Source organism: Larus michahellis, chromosome 1 (assembly GCF_964199755.1).
Source record: "Larus michahellis chromosome 1, bLarMic1.1, whole genome shotgun sequence".
Classification (NCBI taxonomy): domain Eukaryota; kingdom Metazoa; phylum Chordata; class Aves; order Charadriiformes; family Laridae; genus Larus; species Larus michahellis.
This window is the reverse complement of record NC_133896.1, coordinates 167,783,242-167,802,772: the sequence shown is the minus strand read 5'-3', so window position 1 is coordinate 167,802,772 and position 19,531 is coordinate 167,783,242. Positions and strand designations below refer to the sequence as shown.

Genomic DNA, 19,531 nt, shown 5'->3' with positions numbered 1-19,531 from the left:
TATATTTCTGCTTCAAAAATTGGATCCCTGTCTTAGAGCCAACAGCGATCTCATCTCTCCCTTTTTCATTTAAAAAAGCTGACTACCTATTGAAACCAAGTTTTCATAAATCACATACAGTATTAGTTTTTCAGTAGGGCATGTGTGCTAGCTTACACAAGACATGTGCTGTTCAGTCTGCTTAATATCGCGTCTATGTGATCCCCAGCACGAAGTATCTCTTATTTAATAGATATGTATGACCCTAATTATTTTTATTTACTGACTAGGAAGAATAATGAGCTATGAACATCAGTTGATATCCTCCATTGTACAAAATGCTCGGTATCACGTTTCACAAAGAGGAAAATGGGAGTTCACGTGAATTTGTGTCTATTGACATCTAGATCAGAAAGCCAGAAATATAAAATCCCTTGATATTTTCAACATCTATGGTCCGAATCATTAAACTTACATCTTGGATCATTAAATTTACATCTTGCAAAGTTGTAATGCTAGTTTCCACCATGCTAACTGTTCACTATATGCTCTGGGTAACTGTGCTGAACATGCCATAATAATTCATCAACCCTGAAAGAAATCACAAAGTTCAATGCATATTAAAAATCTGATTGGGGTGTAATACAGAAAAAATGGTAATATGCCACTGTTCACAACACATCATGTTCTCTGAGCTTGCAGTTACTGTCTGCATAGCAACACACTTGCCTTACAGGAAGAAAAAAAGCCACAACCAATAAAATACATGTGGTGACTTGATTATACACCGGGTATTCCTTCAAAAGGAGTGATTTTGTTTGGGTTTTTTCTACTGTAAAATGACTAGTTATGTGTTTACTGCAGTCATTATGCATATAGTGTTGAGAAGTATGATAATTAATGGTATTTTTCTTAGCTGTATGTCCACATAACTCTCTTTCTTATTAAAATGGACTTAAACTGAATTGAGATACATAATAATTTTTGTTTACATGTGTTCTTTCCTTTTTCTTGTGGCTTTTTTTACCTTTTAGGTGAACAAGGTATGTGGTCCTCCTATAAGGAAGCCTACGCAGTCTCCAGGTTGCTCCTTTGATCAGAACAAAGATAATCAGGGATTGAAGATGTTCTCAAGAGACAGTGAAGAAACCCTCACCAACAGAAGAAAGTAAGACATTAGTTTTACAGCCAGAAAGAAAGAATAAAGTAAGCCATTAATTTTACAACAGAATAGATTATATTCAATGCAATGGCATGCATTACTAGAGAATGAATAAAGACTGCAAAGAATGAAGCATTTCAGCAACACAATCTGCTCTGGTACATTTTGGAAAGAGTAGTTTCATGACTAGATTTTGTTTTCTGAAATAATGGACACATGACCAGGGTCATTTGGTGTGGTTTAAAGTATTTAAAAGAGTGGGTAACACTGATAAAATATGAATGTTGGCTCTATCTTTATGTGTAAATTTTCAAATTACATTTAACTTGCACATCAGCCGGCATTATTAAATCTGTCAAGAAGTCAGAAGACTATTTGTTTAAATTGATCAGACAGAAAAAAATGAATGACTGTTCTTACATACCTTTCTACTGTGAAAAATGAGACGACTAAGCATTTAGGGCTAAATCTTGAAATCCTTGTTCAAGCAAGTCCAGCTGATTTTTTTTTTTTTTTCTCTGACTCTGCTAGTATATAGTGAATTCAGGTGACTGCAAAGGCTTAGAGGTTTGATTTATCCCTGTCTGAGCATTACAGGGTAATATTTGCCTAACTGCATATGAGCTAGGTCTTTAAGCTGGGTATCCCAACTGATCTGCTGCCAAGAAGGATGCAGGTGTCCTGTATATTATATCATATATTCCAGCCTTCTGCAGGTATCTTGGACAGCTGAGGGCATCTCAAAGGCCAAGCTGTCTTTGGAAAAATGAATCAAGTCTTTAATGACTGTAAGAAGTAGTTGCACTGTAAGGAGTAAAGATAGTATTACGCTTGAGACTAAGAGTTATGCAAATAAAATACAAAGTTAAAATCAGAAATTCTGTTTCTATCACAGTGTTTGCTAAAATACAGAGAGGTTTTCTTTGTCCTCTTTTTCCTTTTATTTCAATCTGCAGTGCAGAAGGAAACTGAACTGAGAGAATTGCAGGGAATAACTGCTCACTCCTGAGGTCTGGAGAAGAAAAGGTGCCTCTGAGCTTCAAAGGCAGACCATTCTAGTTAGTGCAAGGTTCCAAGTAGTGGAGAGAAAAACACCAGATACAGGATTTAGAGAACATTGTGGGAAGGGAAAGAGATGCAAAACAGACGTTTGCTTTAGCCAGCACAGAAATTCATCAGGCAATACCCATTATACAGGCACATTTTCTCTCTTTTGTGTAGCTAAGCAAGTTCTTGATGTTTTCCTATTGCTAGCACTCTGCAAACATGAAATCGTGTTCTAAAATCTCACTTAATTCAGTTCCGTGTTTCAAAATAAGTGGTGTCTGGATTGACCTCAGGGAGATTGCACAAAAGGAGATCTGAAGGGACACCAGAGGCAGTGGGCAGCACAAAGCAATGTTGTTTTCCCATGACTTCCCCCCTGCTTGAGATGCTAGAAACATTTTATGGCATGCAACAGGCGCTACACCAAAAGGCGGCGCGGGGCAGGGGGAAGTTTGAGATCCACTGACATAGATTTCTGTTTTAACAGCTTCATAGTTGATATCCTCTTCATTTGCTGCCTCAGATCACCTCCTTTCTTATTAGTCACAATTGCTTTATATTTCACTTTATATTCCCATGGCAACTGTAACAATTCCTCACATGGAAGAGCTACTTCAGCGAGTGCTGGCAGTCTGCTTTTGAGGAAGTGCTGTTCTCTGAGTCTAACTCCGCTTTATTTACCTCCCATGAACTTCTGGCAGCAGGTTGCTCTCAGCATCTTTCACAGGCTTTAGCAGAAAAGAATAGGTTTCTCCTAAACTGTGTAGACTTGGTCGATGGCAGTTATCTTAGGGAAAACTAATGAACAAAAAGAGCGACTCCTTAGAGTTCCCTAATTTCCTAATATTTTTCAAATGCATCTCCAGATGAAAGTTTACATTTCAAAGTGCATGTTGGACAGCCTCTGCCTGAACTTCTCCTAAATTATTTTTACCAACAGACCTGAGATGGTATTTTCTGGTACTATGTGGCACAAGAAGAAAAGGAAGTTTCTCTGTGCTATTGACACCAAAAATTTTCAGATTAATTTAAAAAAATCTAAGCAGAACCTTCCATAGTAACAGACAAACTTGAAAGTATATGTCCCTCCAAAACTTAAAATTGCAGACAGCTTTTAGCCAGCAGAATAAAATTGTAAAGAAAATGAAAATTTCCAAATAAATGATAAGAAGTATCTGCAGCTTCAACTGACTGTAATTGCACATTTGTGCTCGGCTGCCTATAATTACATGCTATCTGGTCTAGAAGATGATGATGTGAAAATTGACATTCATACCATCTGCCTTTATAACTACTTTGGTCAGACATCAACAGGGGCTGAAATCAGTTATTACTTCTGTATTAACTTTATCTTTGCCTCAGGATATATTTACTAATAAGCTGAATAACTGACCTTTCTGTTAGAATGCAGTTTGTCACAAGATATTATGGTAGCTGTGTTTATTTCAATTTCTCCATTATACATGGATTGATTGTGCAGGAGAAGAAATTCCAACTGTTTGCTATGAGAGGACTCTCTAAACAGTAGTTTTCATCCAGAATATGAACCCAAAGCACAGACAAAATCAAAATCAATCCCACTCAAAGGGAAATGGAGGAAAATTGCAAGCATACTGTGCATACTGGATGCAATTTTGGGGATGGAGAAACACAAGATATGACTATTCATGGTTGGGAGAGTGTGGATGAATCATACTTATATATTTAAAATATATTGCGCAGAGACAGTTATATGATGCATAGTTAAAACTGACCTTACCTGAGATTTTCAGAACTGCAGTTTTAGACTCGGTAGGGAACTCATGTCACATTTAATAGGCATAGTGAATTTAAGTCACTGTGGTTTGTGTAAAATATTTGCCCTACAATTACAAGAAACAACACGTGGCTTTTAAAATGACGGACTGTATATAATCACTCATATTTTATCTGTTTTAATTTGGAGTAAATAATACTTAACAATTTAATTCCTTATGCCATTTTAGGCCTACGTTGACTAAATATAAGGAAATGTATAGAATATTTCTGGCATTTTTTCACAACTACAGACACCATAGAAGAAGTTTGCTGGTGCCTTTCTTTGTGCCTGTGGGTCATAGATAACTCAGTACAGTGTGATGTTCTAAACTAGAATGAATAATTATTTTAATTTTACACAGCAGGAATGGGTCTCCCAGGAAGAGATTTTCAGTACATAAGCAAGCAATTTATAAACATGAATATCATAATCCAGTTACAAACATACTAAGTGAAAAGTCATTCATTGGTTTTGATTTAAGTACAAAACCTTATCATTAGCTCTGGGCATCTTGAAAATTATTTAAAATAGCAATACATAATTTATAACCTACCAAAACAGCACATGATAAAACTGATGTGATTTTTCAGACAGTAATTTAAATATCCACTAAATATTTAACACCTACATCTTAAACCCATCTGAAGTAAATCATGAGTTGCTCCATAATTCTAACAAACACTCTTTGTAGTATTTGTAGGGGGGACTTTGTAGGGGACTAGTTGATAGGACTTTTGAAAAACAGATGACTTATGCACCTATTTTTTTATTTGCTATGCTGCTTTTTTTTTTGGACCATTTTTTGGTATATTTGTACAAGTGTAACATTGAAAACTGTATCACAACTATGCAAGAAAACTTCAGGTTGGAGGAAAATAATTCCTGTTCTAGAGGATGAGTAAAGTTGTTTTTTTCTTACTTTGACCAACGAGAGTATCAGCTTTCCAAACTCCTGAAGTGTATCTGAGAGAATCAAACTTATCTAACAGGAAATTGACAAATTGATTTATAAAATCATTGGAACCTATGGAGAGTAATAGAATAAGCACATTCTTTATCTTCTTGTAGAAACGTGTAACAGCAGTACTGTTTAATGTTATTGATTGACACTGCCAATTATTTCCTGTGTTCCCCCGTGCAGAGAATTTATCAGCCATCTCCGGCTCTACAGAGCATTTTACGGCGGCCTGGCTGATCAGCTGTGCGGTAATGAGTTGGCAGCTGCTGATGGACTCCCATGTTGGAATGGAGATGATGTTGTAAGAAGGTACCTTTCTCACTCACTTTTGTCTTTTCTTTTGTATTTTGTGTTTCTCTAAGTTCTCTTCCAACTGTAGTCAAGTACATTGCTTCCCTAGGCATGTGTCAAGGTTAGTTCAAAAAACAAATCAACGTGGGTTTCCTTCTCTCAGGCTTCACCCGTGAACAGTAAAAAAAAAATAATCTCCCTGCATCTCTATTTTGAGGCAAAAGAGAATTCTACTGTTTGTCAGACATTTCTTCTTCAAATTTATGGCACCTAAACATATACTGGAAAAGAAGCTGGACTGGCATTTACAAAATACAGTTGGAGAAAGAGAATATGGATTTTTGTTTGATCTTGACCTTTATAAAATGCTCCTTTTAATACAGAGTATGTGATAACAGACTCAAGCTATTTGCTTAAAGCTTCCCTGGCTCTGAAGAATGCAGTAATCTCCTAATATATATGGTTTCTCAGGAGAGAGCTAAAAGTTAAGACACAAAGATAAAACATTTTAAGGGTGAAACACATGTATAGTTTTATGTATGCAGTGTCTTGGGAGACATCATTCAGCAGCAATGGCAAAGAAGAAATAATAATAAACTGCTACTCTCCTGGACATGTATCTCTGGAATCAATATATTTCACAGCTTACAAAACAGTAGCATTTGTGGGTGTCAGAAGGATTTTCAGAGAGCTGATCTCTATGGTTTTGCTTTATTGCTGTCATCACCAAAACAAGTATTTCTCTGAGCAGAAAGTCTTTGTGATAACAGAGACCAAAATATAAAAAGGTTCATTGCAATTTTTTTATAAAGACCATGACATGTGTTTGTATTTGAGATAATATATTTTTAATGAAAGAGTTGGCAGATGCGCTCGCCAAGCCGCTTTCCATTATTTACCTGAAGTCACGGCTAACTGGGGAGGTCCCAATGGACTGGAGGGTAGCAAATGTAGTGCCCATCTACAAGAAAGGCAGAAAGGAGGATCCGGGAAACTATAGGCCTGTCAGTCTGACCTCGGTAGCAGGGAAGGTCATGGAGCAGATCATCTTGAGTGCCATTGCAGGTCATATGATGGACAAGCAGGGGATCAGGCCTAGTCAGCATGGGTTTAGGAAAGGCAGGTCCTGCCTGATGAACCTGATCTCCTTCTATGACAAGGTGACCCGATTATTGGATGAGAGAAAGGCTGTGGACATTGTCTACCTAGACTTTCAGAAAGCATTTGACACTGTCCCCCATAGAATTCTCATGGAAAAACTGGCGGCTCATGGCCTGGATGAGCATACGATCTGCTGGATCAAGCACTGGCTGGATGGGCGGTCCCAAAGAGCGGTGGTCAATGGAGTTAAATCCAGCTGGCGGCCGGTCAGTCACAAGTGGTGTCCCTCAGGGCTCAGTGTTGGGACTGTTTCTGTTTAACATCTTTATTGATGACCTTGATAAGGACATAGAGTGTATCATCAGCAAGTTTGCAGATGACATGATGCTAAGCGGGAGTGTTGATCTACATGAGGATAGGGAGGCCCTACAGAGAGACTTGGATAGATCGGACTGATGGGCCAATGCTAATGGAATGTGCTTCAACAAGGCCAAGTGCGGGGTCCTGCACTTGGGCCACAACAACCCCATGCATCGCTACAGGCTTGGGGCAGTGTGGCTGGAGAGCTGCCTGGCAGAAAAGGACCTGGGGGTTCTAATTGACAAGCGGCTGAACATGAGCCAGCAGTGTGCCCAGGTGGCCAAGAAAGCCAATGGCATCCTGGCTTGTATCAGAAATAGTGTGACCAGCAGAAGGAGGGAGGTGATTGTCCCCCTGTACTCAGCACTGGTGAGGCCACACCTTGAGTATTGTGTCCAGCTCTGGGCACCTCAATACGAGAGAGATATCGAGGTGCTGGAGCGAGTGCAGAGGAGGGCAACGAAGCTGGTGAAGGGCCTGCAGAATAAATCTTATGAGGAGCGGTTGAAGGAGCTGGGACTGTTTAGTTTGAGGAAGAGGAGGCTGAGGGGAGACCTCATCACTCTCTACAACTACTTGAAAGGCCATTGTAGAGAGGTTGGTGCTGGTCTCTTCTCACAGGTAATCAGCGATAGAACAAGAGGGAATGGCGTCAAGCTGCAGCAGGGTAGGTTTAGGCTGGACATTAGGAAAAAATTCTTCCCAGAAAGAGTGGTCAGACACTGGAATAGGCTGCCCAGGGAGGCGGTGGAGTCACCATCCCTGGATGTGTTTAAGACTCGTTTAGATGTGGTGTTAAGGGATATGGTGTAAGGGAGAACTTTGTAGAGTGGAGTTGATGGTTGGACTCGATGATCCCAAGGGTCTTTTCCAACCTAAATGATTCTATGATTTTATGTTAGTACAGCGTGTATTAGTAGGTAGTATCGAAGCTCATATCAAGGAAGGTGGCAAAAGGCTGTGAGGTGAGTTAGTAAAGTGGGAGATAGCTGGTACCAAATAGAAGGAACACTGAAGGCCTGCACCTTCAGGTATCTCTAAAAAGGTTAGGTAGGAGCTGTAATTTATTGATTAAAGATACCTAAGGAAACTTCATGGATAAGCTTTCAACAAACACCCACAGGCCTACTTCTCTTTATCTTTTTGGGTAGTCCAGTTGCAACACCAATGGCAGCACCAACAGCAGCACCAAGGCCCGATTAGAGGTTGACTCCCTTGATGGTCTCATTGGAAATCTGTGTCCTAAGGTTTCAATGATCTTCTCAGGATGACATTTCCTTTCTTTCAGATTTAATCACAACTTTACCTCCTGGCTTTTGTTTTGCCGCCCTTCCCCAAATGCGTTATACTACTCCTATCAAATGTTTCAGTAGCAAATTGAAATTAGCATCTTGTAATTACAGATTTCCCAAGAACAGTGTTCTTGTATCATTGCTTTTGGCTGCTTATACTCTTACTATTAATATGTTATATGTTTTCAAACCTATATTGTTATATTAACTGGTGCTATTATATTTAGTTATTGCTATATTATATTATTATACTATTACTATGTTTATACTATAATACGACAATAGAATAGAATAGAATAGAATAGAATAGAATAGAATAGAATAGAATTGAATTGAATTGAATTGAATTGAATTGAATTGAATTGAATTGAATTGAATTGAATTTGGGTTGGAAGGGACCTACAACGGTCATCTATTCCAACTGCCTGACCAATTCAGGGCTGACCAAGTTAAAGCATGTCATTAAGGACACTGTCGAAATACCTTTTAAACACTGACAGGTTTGGGGCATCGACCATCTGTCTAGGAAGCCTGTTCCAGTGTTTCCTTGTTGGCTCACGGAGTACCTGTGACAAGAAGTTATCTCCAAAAAATGAAGAATTTCCAAGACCTGCTTGTCTCAGCAGTATGATATTCTCAGTTGAAATCTCCCATAAGAACAAGGGCTGCCAATCCAGAAATTTCTCCTAATTTCCTATAAAACAGCTCATTAGTGCTATCATCCTGGCGATTGGTAGTAGACACCCACTACAACATCTTTATTTTCCATCCCCCTAATCCTCACCCAGAGGCTTTCAGACACATCATCACTAACTGTAATGATCCAGTTGGATATATGTATACTATACTATTTGATTTTGATTGATAAGACACTTCAGTCCTTATACAGAAATGAAACATTCTATTAAATTCTAGACAATAGTGTCTTTTAAGTGTAATTTAATTTGACTAAAAATACTTAATAAATGCAATTTACTTATTTGTGGATCAACCTAAAGCTATAATTACTGACAAAAGCACTATATCTTAAAAGTAAGACAACTTTGATATTAGTTTAACTTATACATTTCCTTACTAAAATATTTGGTTTCATATGTATTTTTTTATATATATTTATATTTTTGGTATGAAAACTATAATGTTAGCTTCCTGAAAGAGCTGACATGCAGACAATATTTAGAGGTACAGATTGCTGATTAAAATCATAAGATTAGAATACTCTAAGTTGCTCTAGGTGATCCACTGGAGCTGAGACCTGCATATTAGTTCCTACATCTCAATACTTCTACTAGTACACTAAATATATTGTGGTACATATTCTCCTGCTTCAGTAGCTGTATGAAGGTGCTCACATCTGTCCTCTTCCTCCCCTTCATTTTGCCTTGTCACTCAGTCAAAATGTCCTCTGTTCAATTTTATTTGTTTATACTTGTTCTTTTGTAACTGAAGGGGAAAAAAAAAGTCTTTCCTGTGCTTTGACTGAGATCAGGGGTTTTCTACTATTACTATTATTACAGAACTGTTAATCTATGGAAAAATCAGCACTCTCTTCTTTTTGTGCTTAGGCAAGTCTGTGTGCCTGCTATGAAAGTAAGGCACATTGGGTGTGCGGTGCCTGGAGATTTCTTTTGGTTATGGAATGTCAAACTCAGTCTCAGAAACACACTCAAACAAACAAAATCTGCAAATTCAGAAACAAGGAGGTTGTGTTTGAGCAAGAAGGGTTCCTGATGTGCCCCACAGATTGTGCTGGGAATTGGCGTTCGAAATGCATCAATGAATCAATCAACTAGCGAAGAGATCCAATGGGTGACGAGCAACGTCGGAAGTGAGTGTGTTTAGGGATATTGCGAAGGGAAATGAAGATGTCAGGCTTTGGGAATGTGGGCTGGAGGCAGTGAGCCTAACCACTGTGCTGGCAAACCAGCTCAGAAGGCACTAATAACATGCAAAAACCAGGATACGCAATTCAAAATGAACTTGATGAAACTCAGCCTGAGCCCAATTTTAGCATTTTCAGGAAAGCTGTGGCATACTCGAAGAGTGTTCCCAAAAGCACTATAAGATGAATTGAGAACCTAGGAAACTCCATTTAAAAAACAGAGTCAAAGAATTAGATTTGTTTAACCTGGAAAAGAAAAACTGTAAGGAGAAAATGCAAAGTGCAAACAGGCTGTTGCTAGGTGGAAGAAAAGTATCTGTTATCTGCTTCCATAATGGCTAGGACACGTAGTAAACATTTAAAATATATTCTGATTAAATATTAGGTAGAGTTTTCTAGTGGCAAGGACAATAACAGGCAAAAATAGGTAGTTTTGGGGTCCAGCGTCTGCCTGAAGGCGGATGTTTAAGAACAGGCAAGGCGAATCACTGAGAAATGATGCAGCAAAAGCCAATTTTTCCTTAGAGATATGAAGATAAATTGGATAACCTCTTAAAATCTCCTCCAGCCCTCTGATTCTGAATCTAGGATTATCTAAATTCTGTGTTGCTCAACTTCTGTTGCCATGATCCCAGGATACTGTGACATTTTAGAAGCAATAGTGACCTGAGCAGGCATCATCGCATTTCTCTGTAAATACTGAGGAACACCTCAACCTGTACTCTCACTCTCCTTTTTTTTTTTTTTCTTCCTGTCCCCCCATCCCTCCCATTATAGTAATAAAGAAAGATATTGGTGAATTCATCTGTGCAGTGTTCCTGGTACGGGGCAGGGCAAGTCTGTATTGTTCAAATTAGTTAAGATAAATATGTTTTATCTGTTTTGAGAGTCTTCCTTACTTCCGTCTGGTTTTACCTTCTATTTAAAAATCACGTGCCATAGCTGGTGACGATTGCAATTTTGGGCCTGACATGGGAAAGCAATATCATAAGCTCCACGATGCTGGTGTGAGTGTATCATGACCTGAAGAGATTGCTCAGACTGTTTGCTGTATCTGTGTTTCAAGCTGCAAGTAGCAATAAGCCCTGGAGGCAGAAGATAGATATGTTCTAAAAAAATCTTTGCAATTCTTTTTTCTCCTTTTCTGTGCATTTTTCTAAAGGAAGTAGTTCAAGATTTTAACAGCTGCAATATCATATCTCAGATAAATCTTATAGCCTTTGCCATCTGTAATACCATCTAAGAGATTATCAAGCCTGGATGGGAAAAGGTCAGAAAAAGAAAAAGAGGGTATTATCGAAATGAAAGCTTACTTAATGGTTTACATTTCATATGCTTCAGCTGTTTCCTTTTTGGTTTAAGCCTTTTTTTTTTCTTTTCTTTTTTTTTTTTTTTTTTTTTAAATCAGAATGTCATGGCAATATGTCCCTTGATTCTGAAACTAGAAATTGTTCTGAACCTAGCCTGTGACACGGTGTAGGCTTCTGCTTTTATCAAAACTGAGACCAGAATCCTCAAATTCCTGTGTTCATGTCAGATAAGACTGGTAGCGGGCAGGACTTACAGGAGCAAGATTACTCTCGCAAGGTCCATATCACTGCAGGAGGAGTGAGACGACATCTCAGAGGAGTCTTCAGCCCTTCAACTATTTTACCCAATTGTGTGACTACAGTTGCTGGGCATGAAATTCAAACTTCAGTTTTAAAGGCATAACAGTGCCAGAGAGAAGGTGCTTGGAATTTAATGTTATAGGATTCATTGGGTTCAACGGAAAAAGAGAAATTGCAATTGATAAATTAATAAGGACAGCTGCCAAAGCATACAAGAAGAATTGCATGCAACAGTCCAGAATTTCAGTGGCATCTTAGCATTAAAGCTAAAATAATGGGAATTGTGCAAATAAACTGAGATTGTTCTCATTCATGAAGATAAAGTGGTTTAGCTGACATTCATGCAGTTTTGGTAGTCCAGAATGCCTGGCTAGAATGTGAAGAGAGGTGGATTAAAAGTCCACAGAGGGGAGCAGAATATGTACTGTACATCTTGAGGCCAGTGATTCCACTGCAATAAAAATAGATGTGAGAGAAGAAAATAGTAAAATTATTTGTGTTGACGGATGCAAGAGTAAGGGAGATTATTAAAAACAGCTAATCAAGTTTGAAAGGAACAGTTTCGTATGTAACATATATCTAAAGTATCCCAATTAAGAGGAATTAACAGCATGATTGATTTTAATTGCTGAACATGTCATTAGAAAGTGATTATAATAAGCATCTATCATCTAATAAAGGCTTAGCTTTAGCACAGCTCTTAGGCTGAGGAAAGGAATTTTCTCTTTTGATTCTTAAATATTTTGAAACAAGACTACAATCCTGAATTCATTCTTAGCCAACAGAAGAAGATAAATGGGGATATAAGGAGAATTATTTAATTCCTCATAGTTTTCTTCTATTTGAGCTACTCATTGCTTTTTAATGAGGCAGAATGTAAACTGCCATCAAAGGCACCACTTGCCACCTATGCAAAAGATTTGCTTTAGCAACTTGAAATGTAGGAACAGCCCATTATGTCTCTTACTGCTTTGCCTAACATACTGTTGCAACAAGGACCAGTGACAGATGCATAGAGAAAAATTGTAAATATGTGCTTCGTCACAATCTGGAAATGACTGACCCAGAACTGTGAATATACAGGCTTCCCATAAGCACATAAAATCTTTGCACCAATAGCATTCCACAGCAAGCTAACCAGAAGTTTTCATATACTAAAACACCGAGTCAACTTAAGAGGTAAATAGTGGACAAAGATATTTGTAGGCTGATTGTTTTGTAAAGAAAATGAAAATTAAATAAATTATTAAATCCAAATGCCTGAAATCGGAAGTATTTCTGTTTTGAATTGCTGCTGCCCCTTTAGGGATGCTTGGAAATGAAGTCACCAGCATACGGCACCTGGGCTGTAATGAAAAATCAGGTCACCTGGGATAGAAGAACATGGGGTCCTCCCTGAATTCAGGAGGATTTTTTCATTACACTTTATACATTTTCATTTGGAAAAACGCTGACATCAGGATATATTCGATGACTGATCAGCAACACCATTGGTTTTACTACTGCCCACCCCATCACAATAATTTCCCATTGATCCTACTTTGCTCGTCAGAAGAATGGGAGGGGCTTATGATAAATTTTTGTGTGTCAATGTAGAAAACAAAAGTAATTTCTATTTCTGGCATCCACATGTAATTGAATAATAAAAAATAATTATATTATTCTAGTTGTTGGTTTTCTGGAAGTAATTTTCTGTTGTCTTTTCTTTTGAGAAACTTTAAGCATTCTTTTTAGGTTAGCTTAATGAATTTGGGAATTACAGTGGAGAATATAATCTGAACTATTTATTCCAGAGAAAGACAAAAATTAGTAGAAAGAAGAATATTGGCTTGATGATAGATTATCTAAAAACTAGGTGGTTTATATAATAAAATTCAGATCCCCATGTCAGTTGGTTTTAGGAGGTCCAAGTCTGACATTAGGGGAAAAAATGAAATGGCATGTGATCCCTTTGCTTATATTAATTGTGGGGTTTGTTCAATATTTTGTATTGAGATATAAAAATAAAATGATTCCTGCTTTAATATTGGTAATACCAGTTCTCAATATATGCGTAAATAAATCTCATGACACTTCAGGATGGAATTTGTTCAATTACGTAAAAGCAGCAAAATATCTATTCATTTGATTGCCTCAAAATATAGTATCTGTGTTTCCTTTTGTTTGCTTTAGGAAATATATAATTTTCTGGAGTGTTTGTCCTAGAAACATTTGAGCCGTTTGTCATGCACTGCAGGGGTTATGATCGAAGGATTCTTACACTGGGTGAATTAATTTTTATTAAGCTGGTAATAATTTACAGAAATGTATTGACTTTTAAATTTAAAAACATGATTAGAGCCACGTTAAATGAATAAGGGCGTTTATAAAGTCACAGAAGACCGTTGAAAGATAGGCATGAGAAGGAATGGTGAACAAGTACATTCTAAGAGTCTGAATTATGGCATCATCATACCTTCATTTTGGAGTGTTTTCTTCTTTCATTTTACACAGCTGCAGAAAAGTAGACTTACTCCAGAATTTAGTATTAGTGATCTAATGAGTCTTAGAGGTTTTCCTAAGGAATGGAGAACTACTTTACCATAGTTTATGACATGAAACAAAAGAGGCAAACCCCCCAAAATCTGTCATCTCCTTTTTGTGTAATAAGATTTCATATCAATACCAAGGAAAACTCATGTAAGAGACTTTGCTGCATAATGCAAAAATAAGCCTAACAAACTAAATAACTATGAATCATAGCAGATTATACTAGACAGAAGATTTGTGTATTTGCGCCTCACTGAGGTTCTTATAAAAGAAATATGATCTAACTGAAGTCAACTTTGATATACAGGATACCTTTCAAATAATAAGTTTAGTGATATTTTACAGTGAGGGCCCCTTCACGCAGTGATGTTCTGAAACATTTTATATTTCTAAAATCAAATTATTTATCACCTCTAGCCACGGCAATTTAATACAGCAGTTCTCAGTGAATTATTTAAACCATATTTTGGGTTGTGAAATGTCTTCTATGGGGTCCTCTTTCGCTGTAATGTTCACAGCAGTCCTCTATAAACACTGCAGCCTTACCAGTCCCTCCAGGAAACTTCTGAGCACTGGTGTTCAGCACCGCAGCACCTACAGGTTCCTTTCAACCTTCATATTGCTACGCTGCATCTGCTGAAGACTTTTCTCTTGACAGCTATAGGTCAGTTTTTCATGGAGCATCCTGCACCGACTGTGAAAATCTGCTACTGGAACTTAGATTATGCTGGGGTTTTTGTTTTCTGCATTCTCACAGCTGACTTACTTAGATACTCAAGCAGGGTGATTTTAGCGATCTGGAAATTGGTTGTGAGTCTCACGGGAAGACCACTGGTTTTTCCTATGTGTCTTATGAAAGTTTGCAGTAAGTTTTTCTCTATGTAAGAAAAAAAATTCTTATAGACTCCTAATTTGTTTAATATTCTGTAGATTATTATGTGTACAATTTAATTTTGTTAATGTCATTTATGTAATACAGGTGATAAAAAATTGATATTCATATAATTTTATTAATGCGTTCAAAGAACGAGTTCACTCATTATTTTTTCTAGAAATGAGTATTATTCTTTCCAATTGTATCAAATTCTTCTTGCTGCTTTTGTAGTTAAAAAAATCATTATCTCCTCTTTAATGAAGTAAAACTAATCTGCCATTCACAACTGTGAGTCTATGAGCATCTACTTCAAAATACCATATCGTCTGTTCTCCTTTATAAAAGTTATGGCTTCTTATCTTCCCTAGCAGCTCAGCTTCTTCTTATATTCCTTTAGAATTATATAATGGGAGGCACAAGTTGCCTTATATTCATTAAAATGCCTATTTTGTTCTAACTGTTTCTATTCTAACTCTGCGTTCTCAGGGCCAAACTTTTTTAGCACTTGTCCACATGTGGGACTTGGGAAAATTAAGCTGAATTAATGAAGACTGAATTTAGAAATCGGTGATGTTAGCTCATTTTTCACTCAGTTCATTGAATGAGTAAACTGAACAGAAGCTGCTTTAATTCAGAAAGAATTTTAATTATGAAAGTGTAGTATCCCACGCAGAAATTTAATGATGTTTTGCTAGCCCAGTTAATGCATTTGCATCTTTAATATGTTCCAAGAGATGTTTTGAGTTTAGCCATACAGACAAGCCTGTATCTGCTATGAGTCCTTCAGCGACAGCTATCTCTGAAAAAGACTGAAGCAAAACCTAATGAAATTGAACACGCTTATATATGTGATGCTGCAGGCTTATTAAATGAGCCAGTCAAGCACTAGTGTGAATAGCCATGTCCAAATCTGAAAGGTTTTCATGTTCAACTAGTGCCTAAGATTTCACGAGAGAAGTTATTATGAAGAATGGATCAAAGCAGCAGAATTAAATTGTTACATTCATGCAACAGGAGACTGTGCAGATTCGTCCCAAATACATGCTTCATACCTATGAGGCAGAGAAAGAAAATGGGAAGCATAAAACACAGTCCAAACTCACAATGAACTGTTTTCCTTCCACAATAAAAGAGACCTCTCAGCTGCCTGTAATAGGCAGGAGTACCAGCAAGACCTTCCTTCAAGCTGTTAGGAATCACTTATGATTCCTAATATTTATGAATATTTGAGAAAATCCCATGCCTACGGATGGAGGGATTGCACTATACCATACTGCTGTGTAATAAGACATAGTTTCTCCTCATAAGGAGTGTGAGACCTGAATCTCTGTCATGTTAATTTTAAAACGCATTTATCTCTTATGTTAATAAAAGCTTGCCATATTAAAACTTGTGATATTCTTCATCTCTTCTAGTCCAGGTGTTTTTGTGAAGAGGTGCACATCTAAGTGGGCCTCTTGGCCTCTTTTTCAGTAAAGAGATAAATGGACCCTTGTAGGATGCAATTAATTTAGTCTTTAAATAGTTGTACAGAGCTTCCTAGATAGGACTTGTTTCTCCCCCTTGGCTGTAAAGGGCATCAGGCTAAAGGTAGTGGTAGAATTTATGTATCTAAGCTTAAAATAGCTAGAAACTCGGATATATTTAAACAACAAATATGAAGTATCTATGCTGAGATTAAAAACCAAAATACCCTAAACACTGAGTGTTAAACCTGGGAGATTGATCCAGAACCATTACGCCTAAGTGTCTGAGATATTTTGCCAGAAAACTAGGTACGCATGTTGACTTATATACTGGAAATAATGCCATATAGCACTGTTGATCAATTTTTGCTAGTGCCGATCTTCTGGTCAAATTGGTGTATGAAGGTAAGTGGGGTAAGCAGGATAAAGGATTGTGTAGGACCAAGCACCTCTCTAGCTCTTTCTCAGTATCTTTGGTCAAAGATAGAACATATTATTGAATAAGGTATAAAGCCTTCTGTTTTGCATAGTTTCTTAAAGTTGTTTCATTTTAAAGGCTAGATAAAATTAGGAACAGATTTGGAGGCTGTTTGCGAAAAGAATATGAAATTTTCCTTTTGTTTTCTCTCTGTTTCCTAAGTGTTATTTTCACTGTAGGAGAGGTTATGGCATCTATAAATCCACCTTTTAAGTCTCCAGTTCTTATAAAGTGTTATAAAAATTGGTATGTTGGTATCCTTTTTCCAAGTATGATGACAACAATATTTGAGAGAAGCTTATGTTCCTGTACACAAGTATGTTCCTACTCATCCTTCTTTTAATATGTCCCACTTTCATATCCTGATGTCTTTAAAACCTCTGAATCACACATAAGTACAACAGTAATAGAGGAAGTAATAAGCCTATCGTATCTTACGGTCTAATAAAACTGCTTTTGTTTGTTTCTTTGTTTAATGAAATACTTCTGGAATGTACAAAGATAGCATGGCAGATAGCTAATATTATTGCCTTCAGTTCAAGCATCAAAGCAGCACGTTTTATTCTACTTAGGGAAGAAAAATATATTATCAGTGCCTCCTGAAATCCTTGTACAGAAGCTGTTTAAAAGAAATAAAAACTAATTAAAGAATCATAAGAAACTTTTTTTTTGATAGAAGGATGTTTCCTTTTCCATTGAAAAGCATTAGACATGATCAGTTAACATGCTGCAGTACCGAAGGTTAGAAGAGCAGTACTGAATGGTAGACAGCAGCTAATGGAGAGAGACTGCATAAACCATTATAGTTACATTTTGAGCAAAAGCCTCCTGTATTTGCAGATTATCACTATATTTTCTTCAATTACCTGAACAGGAATCACAAGATAAGGGCAACTGGTTCTTGACTGCATGTATTTCTAGCACAGGAATGATTTGGCTCTGATCCAAACCAATGAAAGCTCATTCTGGAGTACTGCCCTTCAGCCTTTTGACAGCACAGACTGTATTCACAGAGATCTTGGCAGTAATCGTTTAATTTCAAATCCATATTTCCACGTCTAGAGAATTAGTTTTTCAAAGGAGAATTTTTAACCAGCCGGTTCAAGAGCTGATAGCTAGACTCTGCCGCCTCTTCCATGCTTTTACTTGCTTAGTAGAGGAATATATTTGCAGAAAAAAAATACGTTGGGTCAAACATCCAGACGTTGTTTATTTGCTTAGGCACCAGTGAAAGATTTAAAATGAAAAATATTTTCGCACACGTTTCAGTCAATACGGTTGATTCTTTTGGATTCATATGTTTATAATGCCATATTTAAGTATACAAGGAAGACTTCATTTTAGGGGGGAGATTCAACTGACATCTTTAGCTATGCAAAACATAGGCATTTAATCTGGACTTCTTGAGTCTGTGTCGTCAATGGAGAGAGACACATCCTACTCAGTGCTGGTGGACTGGCTGTTTATAACCACTGTAATCACTTGGAGTGAGCAGCACAGAGGCGCTGTGTAGCTTAGGTGGTCTGAATCATGCCCTCAAGGATGTGTAAGGCTGATGGAAAAAGGTTTGCAGCCTAAAAGAATGAATAGAGACAATTCAAAGCATATTTCATGACTATCAGAAGTACAGAAATGGATCACTTTTACCTTATGCCTCAGGGAGCTGTAGTTACAGGTGCACCGCTGTGCACTATCCTTAGGTAAATGTCACCAGAAGACGACCACTGAAAGTAAAAGAAAAACAAGTTTGCTGAACATCAGCTGGAGCTCATTGGATTGCTTTTTGCTGCTTTCTTCTTTCAGATTCTTCTAGTCTTTGAACTCCTCTGTAGAGAGAGCCTACGTGGCAGATGCTTCAACACTGCCATTGGAACAGCTCGCAGTGATAGATACAGCACATACGATCAGTCAAACAGATGCTCATGACAAGAAAAACTCGTGTCTCAGCTGTGTACGCCAATTGTAGTGGAATACATGAAGAGAAGCCATATGTAAAAAGATCCTACAGTTGTTGTTCAGATGAGATGTTTTCTCTAATAATTCCGTCACCTCCAGAAAGTATTTAAGCTATTTGGGATTTGCATTGCCTTTTTTTTTTTTTTTTGTAAACATGAAATAGACCTTGAATACATAAGATTATCATTTTGTAGGAAGAGAAGAAATTTTTTTCTCTAGGGACAGAACAACTTATGTCATAGGAAGTCTCATTTTCTGAAAAACAGGCAGTGTAATAAGTTCATTTTTCTCACTTGTATGTGTGTATAAAATAATTCTGAACTTACGCATTTAAACTTTCGTGCATCTGGGAGAAATGCTACTTTACCTGCAATGCCTGCAATGAAGAGGTACAGATACATCCTGTAGTCAGATTTATTTTTTTCTGTCAATTAGTGTTGAACACAACTAAATTCATTCCATTGGGAGGAGCTTTTCAGAAGACATGAAGGTAGATGAATTCTTCAACTGTATCAATTTGAGGGAGTTAAATCTGGGGGATAAATGAAATCCATCAACTGAAATCTGCTGACATGATAGGACAAAAGTGGAGATTTCAAGTTAGCGTCCATTTGGGGAAGCTAAGCCTGAGGACAGACATTTTCAAATGAATAGTTCCCACATATGGGAAATTGTGTTAAAAGTCTTGAGGTCATCTGGTAGTTGAAGGGAACACCTGGAATGCAAGCCAGATTTTCAGGAAGGCATG

At 37.4% G+C, this 19,531-nt stretch overlaps 1 protein-coding gene across 8 annotated transcripts in view; it reads left to right on the top strand.

Annotated features, from left to right (window-relative positions):
• GPC5 (glypican 5) overlaps positions 1-19,531 on the top strand; it is a 735,781-nt gene that overhangs the window by 141,193 nt on the left and 575,057 nt on the right. For all 8 annotated transcript variants that reach the window (XR_012584227.1, XM_074563128.1, XM_074563139.1 and 5 more), the window contains exons 4-5: positions 1,014-1,147; positions 5,128-5,253. Coding sequence is in view for 7 of the 8 variants with exons in the window: in XM_074563128.1 (XP_074419229.1) it covers positions 1,014-1,147; positions 5,128-5,253 (260 nt within the window). In the remaining variant the exon portion in view is untranslated. The remainder of the gene's footprint in view (positions 1-1,013; positions 1,148-5,127; positions 5,254-19,531) is intronic.